General features: G+C 45.1%; 1 protein-coding gene across 1 annotated transcript; it reads left to right on the plus strand.

Annotated features, from left to right (window-relative positions):
* The first annotated feature begins 294 nt into the window (after nt 1-294).
* On the plus strand, nt 295-6774 carry LOC114616342 (transcription factor E2F6). Its single transcript, XM_028761828.1, has 4 exons — nt 295-465; nt 2177-2291; nt 4628-4775; nt 5429-6774. The coding sequence occupies exons 1-4, from the start codon at nt 386-388 to the stop codon at nt 5446-5448; spliced, it is 363 nt and encodes a 120-aa protein (XP_028617661.1). The 5' UTR covers nt 295-385; the 3' UTR covers nt 5449-6774.
* The last annotated feature ends 602 nt before the right edge of the window (nt 6775-7376 follow it).

A 7376-nucleotide genomic window follows, 5' to 3' on the forward strand; every position in this document is an offset into this window, starting at 1 on the left:
ACTGTTTTAGGACAAAGCACAGGCAACTCTGATGGGAATGTACTCCTTTAGGGTACTGTGTCAGTCATTTAAATCCCAGCACTTGGGAGGCAGAGGCAAGTAAGTGGCTGTCTGTGAGTTCGAGGCCAGCCAAGGCTACTTAGAGAAACCCTGTCCAAGAAAAGAGGAGGCGTAAGCCACATAGACAGAGTAAGGGAAATGCAGCCAGAGTTCTGTTCTCGCAGGCCCTTTCACGTGGCCAGCTCTACCACCACAGAGAGCCTGCTCCCCTCTGCCAGCTGGTGACCCTGTGTTTGTCTCCTTTTGTAGAGGATCTGACCTCAACAACTTTGGGGCTGCACCCCAGCAGAAGAAGCTGCAGGCAGAGCTCTCCGACCTGTCAGCCATGGAAGACGCCTTGGATGAGTTGATTAAAGACTGTGCTCAGCAGCTGCTGGAGTTAACAGATGACAAAGAAAATGAAAGATATCCTTCCTTTCATCCATAGCCTTTTTAGAATTTCTGCTTCCAGAGTAGACGGTGTATTAGGGAGAACTTAGGGATTTAGTTTACATATTCGGGATATAAAATTAGGCCCTTAAAAGTTGGAGTAATTAAATTTGGTGCTGTAGCCTCCATCCTACACAAGCAGTCATGTTAGCTGTGGTTTCTTTGTGCACCTTGGTCAAGTCTGCATGACAGCAGTTGGTGGTGACAAGCCCAGCTTGCCATTGCTACATAAATTAAGGAGGTGTTGGTTTTGTATTTTAATTTCTGTAGCCTCTGTCCTGATGTTAAAATGTTTGTCAGCTTTTGTGAAAGTCAGATTTTTCCTAATTTGTGAGGTAGTTTATTTCTGAAGCAGAATGCACTACGACCAAATTAGTGTCTGTACTCAGCACTCTGTGTAGAAGCTTCCTGGAGCAGGCACCAGAAGAGACTGGCTCTCTGCACCTGGTTCTCCCAGGCCCCCAGACTGTCCAGCTCTCTGTGACATTCAGTGTCCTCTGTGAGTGTCAGTAATTCTGAGTTGGCCCTGGATTCCTGCTCCCCCCACTCTCCACAGCAGTCAAATCCTATTACCACAGAACAGATCTTAGAAAATCTGAGCCAGGGCTTGCAGTGCCACAGCCAGCCAGAGAGTCTGTAGTCTGAAAGAAAGGAAGGCAGAACAACTGCACTGAGTGACAGCTGTGTCTGGCAACACAGGAGCAGCTGAAAGGCATTCGGCAATTCAGTCAGTGTGCTTAAAGGGAGATGTCTGGTGCATGGCAATACTAAGAACTTCCTGGGAGCTCTTCCTGTTTGCAGACTTGGTTTTCCCTGCTGTCTGGAGGATGCTTACCCAAACAGGGAATGCTTTTTTCTCAAGTTCTCATAGAGCTAACTCTAACAGTAAGTGAGAATTTACACTGAATGTACTGGAGGTGGGGATTTGATCAGAGTGAATTCCCCTTTCCTGTGGCTTTGCTTTCCGTAATCTCTGCTGCTCACAATCAGCTATGGTCTAAAAATATTAAGGAAAAATTCTAGAAGTTTTTTAAATAACTTGCAGTATGCTGTATGTTGTAGTTGTGCTCTTATTGTTTATTTCTTACCGTGCCTGACTTATAAATTTAGCCTTACTGCCGTACTATATGCATATGGAAATGCACACTCTATGTAGGGTTTGATATTGGACAGTGGCTTTAGGCATCTGCTAGGAATTTGTAACATCCACCCCTAACCCCACCCCAAGGACAAAAGGATAACTACCTTCATGGGTTGTGTTTATGTTCAAGATTGAGGCTTTATTAATATTTTTCTCCAGAAATTGTTATAATCAATATTTGGTTTAAAGTTCTTTGAGTTACAAATATATAAAACGCCATAAAAATCTTAAGAATCCTTTTTGAAATAATTATTATGAAGCTTTTTTTCTGTCTCCCTTCATTGTCAGGTTGTATTCCATAAAAGCTACTCTTGAACCTGCATTCATGTAAGAGACACTGATGTGTCCAGTGGTGCACGCCTTCATTCCCAGCACTCAGAAAGCAGAGAGAGGCAGGTCTCTGAAGTTCTGCTGGCCTCTGTAGCAAATTCCAGGCCATCCAGTACTAGATAGTGAGGCTTGGCCTCCAAAAACAAACAAAACCAGAAAGACGGTGTTGAGGGGTAGCGATCTGTCCATCTTATCAGATCCTTGACCAGGTTTCACACTAGCATACGTAACCTATCAGGATATCCACGGCATTCAAGCTTTCCACGAACAGATTGTCATTGCAGTGAAGGCTCCAGAGGAAACCAGACTGGATGTTCCGGCTCCCAGAGAAGTAGGTATCACTGCACTGCAGAAAGGATTTAAAAAGGGGTTAGCTGCTACATCAGTGACCACTATGTCACTTCTTACTGTGTGCTTGTCAAGCTCTACACTATGAGGGAGGTAATCTTTGTAACCTCAGAGATGAGAGGGCCAAGCCCAGAGAGACAGGACTGCTTCAGGAGCAGACACAGTGACCAGCAAGACCAAGCGTAGGACCGGGGTTTGGCTTGTAGGCGCTCTCAGCCGTGCTGCTGCTGGCGGGCTGTGGGGGAAATCATAACATTGGCCTTGGGCTTCAGATTCCAAAACCTGGTACAGTCAGAGCTTTGGTGAGCTCGCCAAAGACTAAGAATGAGCTAGAACACTGGGTCACAGATGTACAGCTTTCATAAGATCAGCCTTCGTGTTGGCTACCAGCTGCTCCAGGAAAGTTTGCATTGAGTGTGCTTGTCACCAGAAGGCCACTAGGTGAGAATAGGGTCAAAACCAAAGCCGATGGCCCTTCTTAGCACAGACCATGAAGTTCTAACAGCTGGGTGTCCCCCAACGCTCATACCCAGCCCTTCATCGAGAAATATTCGCACTGTCCTCCTTTCTCTTGTTCCCAGTAGAAGTGAGACTCTGTTACCTGACAGTGGATCATTAGTCATGAAGGAGTGCTAGCTTTTTCCTCAGCCACATCCAGATTGTGACTTGGTGACATTCCTTAGTGTGATTTGGATTTAGACAAGTACCCAGAACATAATGAGGATGAGATATTCCACAGATGCTGAAGCCCTTTAAAATCAAATAGCCACTAATCTTGCAGCGCAGCTTTTCTTTGGGCCATGGCTAATCCATTCCACAGGAATTAATAGGGTTTGGTTTCCAGGTGCTCTGGGCTGCTTGACTGTAATTGTTAAGTCACTCTGAGCCTTTGAGCTCATTCAGAGCCTCTTTTGGTCCCATTAGAACTCTGTGATTGAGGTCCTCCAGGCAGGCTGTTCTCTGCAGTGTGCTGTGAGTGTACTCTGAATACATAAGGCTCTAGTGGGGACTGTGTGCCTAGCACATGGCTGCCACAGTGGCCTCCAACTCATCTGTCTTCCTACTTAGTTTTGTTGGAGCAAAGCCTTAAGGATCTATTTACATATCAGCTGTCTGTTTTATGCCAGCATGGCAAAGTTAAATAGTTGTAACGGACAGCATGGCCTGAAGAGTCAGAAATAGGTACCATCTCCTCCACCCCCTTTTTAAACATTTTTGAAAACTTACATGTATGTGTGTAGGTATGTGCACCTCAGTGCAAATGCCCAGGGAGGCCTTGGCGTTGGCTCCCTTGGAACTGGAGTAACAGGTGGTTGTGATCATCCTGATCTGGTACTAGGATCCAAACCGGAATCCCCAAGAGGAGTACACACTCTGAGCAGTGAGCCACCTCTTAGTTCCCCAGGAATCCCCTTTACAGAAGGCTTTTAGTGGCTGCTGGACTTTGAAGTTCTTTCTACTGACTGCCAGTTGGGAACAACATTATTTTCTTGCATTATTTGATGATGAAAGGTTTCCATTTAAATGAGACCTGCCCCGACACTCCAGCCACCAAGTACAAAGGTGGTCAGTCTGTCTCACCTGCCTGGTACCAGGAAGGACATAAGAGGTTTAGAGCTCTTTAAGAAGCAAGTCACACCCAGCTTGCTTGAATGAGATCCCAGAGTGGAAAGGAACTGGAGCAACAGTGATGTCTAGCCTGGCCTCTCCCTGTGGATGCAGAAGTGGGGGACTCGAGGAGAGCCAGGCTAGCTCCCAATGGGAAGGACAAGGAGGCACAACTGAAAATGCCCCTTACACATTTAGCCTCTAAACACAAATAATCGCATTTTTCATTTCTTATGAGAAAACTATTGGAGTTTGCTCCTGGGTAAATACGACTGAGGTAAAAGGATAACATTCATTTGTGTATGATGTCTCAAATTCCACGAGGCTTGTTTTGATTTCATCTTTTCCTCTTGCATCTTTTGACTGGACAAAGACTAGCCTTCCTGTGACCTCAGTACCTCTGCACTGGTTTGGAAACCCAAACAGTTGTTACTCCAGAGCTCCTGGCACCAGAGGAGAACTTCTTTGGAGGACTTTGGAGCTTTGGAGAACGCAGCTATCCCTGTGGTAGCTCTGAGACCATTGCTGCTCACGTGATTAAGCAGAGGTCTTAACTGTGAATTGGCCAGTAGTTTTAAATGGAGTGACAATTGAAAGCATGCTTTTCTCAGATGCACAGTAGAAAGGAAACTACAAGAATGTAAGTTAACTGATCAGCTGTGATTGGTGGATGCCGATGCTCACCGTGACAGTCTCTGTGTCCTTCGCCAGGATTCTATCACAGTACATATCAGGAGCACCAAAGGACCCATTGATGTGTATTTGTGTGAAGTAGAACAGAGCCACTCAAATGGTAAAGCAATTGATGGAATGGGGGCCTCTCCATCCAAAAGCAAACATCCACAATGCCCAGAGAAAGGTAAATGTGCCAATTTCGTGATCATAGAAATATTGAGGTTCTAACACTTTCTTATATGTAACTTGAATATGTATCTTTTAAGGGTCTTTATGATTATTTTTAATTGTGTGTGTATCTGTAGGTATGTGCACATGAGTGCCTTGGAGGTCCAAGGCGTTGAATCCTCTGGAGCTGGAATTACAGGCACTCGTGAGGGCTGGGTGCTAGAAAAGGAACCATGGGCCTCGGGAAGGGTGGCCGCAGCTCTTCACTGCTGGGCCATCTCTCCAGCCTCTGTTTAAGATATTTCCATGCCTCCTATATTCCATGCATTCCTGAAATCCCAGCACTGGGGAAGCTAATTCAGGAAGATCCAAAGTACAGTCCAGCCCCAGCTACATAGTGAGAGCCTGCCTCCACATTCCACATCATTGTGGTACAGTTTTGTGAGGGCACCAGCTGGTAGACACTGAGCAGAGGGGGCTATCTGGCTCTCAGGCAGGTGCTTTCCAACCACAGGCTGGAGTGTATGTTTGTTCCGTGAGCCTGATCATTTCGTCCGCTGGTGTGAGAGTAGGTTCTTGAGCAGAGGACTTCATTTCTTTAAGTTGTTGAACTGTGTGCTCAGCTGTGATTACAGCCTTCCCTCAGCATTTCTCTGTGTCTCATTTCAGAAGACAAGCCTCCTCAGTGAGTGAAGAACTTCTCAGAGTGAGCAGCTGATAGCAGTGCAGAGTGACAAAGGTCTTTGGAGCATCCCGTGTGGGTGAATCATGTGCCCATTTGCTCCTCAGCAGTAAGTCTCCTCAGAGTGCTCCTGTGCTCTTTCTAAACTAGTCGCAGCACTGAAGACCCATCGTGTTCTCCCAAGTAGCCTCCATCATAGGTTCCTGGATGGGTTCCCCATTCTGAATCAGCTCTTTCGATAATTCTTCACTGTCTTTTGTCAGTGAAATAGACCTCTTGCCTCCTGAAATCATTTCATCACAAAGACTAGCACAAGGAAAGACAGCTGGCCAGCTGCTCGTGGACTGTGCCCTGCCCTGATGGATAGCGTTTGCTTCACAGAAGAGTTGCCTTACACTGGTTCACATTTGCAGTTAGATGTTGTGCACTGGTGAGGTGTACACATGGGGCCAAATGTGGCGCCTTTGTATATATCTGTATCATGTTTAGATTGCTTATGAAATATGTCTAAGTGACATTTATGCCCTAGGACACCCAAAATAATGTATGTAGGGAAAATGACAGACAGATCTCTAGTTCCTCGGTCCCTGTAACTTATTAGAACCCTCTGGATGGGAGCGAGAGGAGTTTTCTAAAGTTTTACATGTAGAAGTTTCACAGATGCCTGTATATTTAGGTTCATATACTTAAAGTATTTTAATGTGGTCCCCAGTGCTACAATCGGAGCCACATACTTCTTGATTTTAAGTTGCCTACAGAGTCATCATGTCCCAGTAGATTTACGACATGCCTCAAAGCATTGGGGGCAAATAGAGAATTCTGTCTGGCAACAGATCAGTTCACTACAATGTGGATTTGGTCCTGGTGAGATTAAAAGCATTATTACGCTTTTTGTGAGCAGATTTTATACTGTTTCTGTGGTCAGCCTTGCTCCTCGGTCAGAGGGCCTTACCGCCTGTGCATTGTACCCCTCTCCAGCTCTCATCCCGCCTTCCCAATCACCTAGCGCTCTACCTCAGTGGGTAAGTCATTTACCTCTCTGTGCCTCTATTGACTCAGTAATTTACCACTAGACTGTGAGCTCCATGAGAGACACTCCCAGCGCCTTGTACCACCACGCCTAGTCCAAAACAAGTGCCCAGTGAATGTCTAGCAAACTCGTGAGTGGGCGAGTGCAATGTGGGGCTGATGGAACCTGGCTTGTAGTTGTACAGGAGTCTGGGAAGCACCATTAGTGTGTTAAACCTCTCTTGCTTTATAAAAGATTGGAAGCAGCTTGAAATAACAATCATGTATACAAAGTAGGGATCCAAAATAAAGGATTAAAAAGACAGTGCTGCCTGCCTGGGGTTTCTTATTCACACAGTCTGAGCCTGGCAACATGTGCTGCTGTATATAAGGTTTCTGGAAACTACCATGTTTGACCTCCAGAGGTTCCTTCTTTCTTATGTATAAAAAGTTGTTTGAAATTAGCCAAAGAAAGGCTTAGGGCAGTGGTTCTCAACCTTCCTAATGCTGCAAGCCTTTAATACAGTTCCTCAGGCTGTGGTGACCTCCATCCATAAAATTAATTTTGTTTTTACTTCATAACTAATGTTGCTACTGTTATGAATTATTATATAAATATCTGTGTTTTCTGATGGTTTTAGATGAACCCTGTAAAAGGATTATTGGACACCCCCCAAAAAAAAAGGGTCATGACACACAGGTTGAGAACTATTGTCTTAGAAGATGCTCCATTTCCTCATTGGACTGGTGACATGATTTGATAAGACAGAATAATGCAAGAGAAATAGCAAGTGGGTGACATTTATACTTCAGACATGTTTGAGGGAAGGGAAAGTTGTAGAATTAAGTATTAATTTATTAACTGAAGGGTTGCTTCTTGCCTCAATGGTTTATGTTCCTGAATGAAAGACACATGTACAGCCTTTA

This window comes from Grammomys surdaster, unplaced genomic scaffold (genome assembly GCF_004785775.1).
Source record: "Grammomys surdaster isolate TR1022 unplaced genomic scaffold, NIH_TR_1.0 317201, whole genome shotgun sequence".
Taxonomy (NCBI): domain Eukaryota; kingdom Metazoa; phylum Chordata; class Mammalia; order Rodentia; family Muridae; genus Grammomys; species Grammomys surdaster.

Coding starts and splice junctions, on each gene's coding strand:
- LOC114616342 (XM_028761828.1), top strand. CDS start 386: ATGGAAGACGCCTTGGATGAGTTGATTAAAGACTGTGCTCAGCAGCTG. Junction 466..2,176: donor GATGACAAAGAAAATGAAAG/ATATCCTTCCTT, acceptor ACCAGGTTTCAC/ACTAGCATACGTAACCTATC. Junction 4,776..5,428: donor TCCACAATGCCCAGAGAAAG/GTAAATGTGCCA, acceptor GTCTCATTTCAG/AAGACAAGCCTCCTCAGTGA.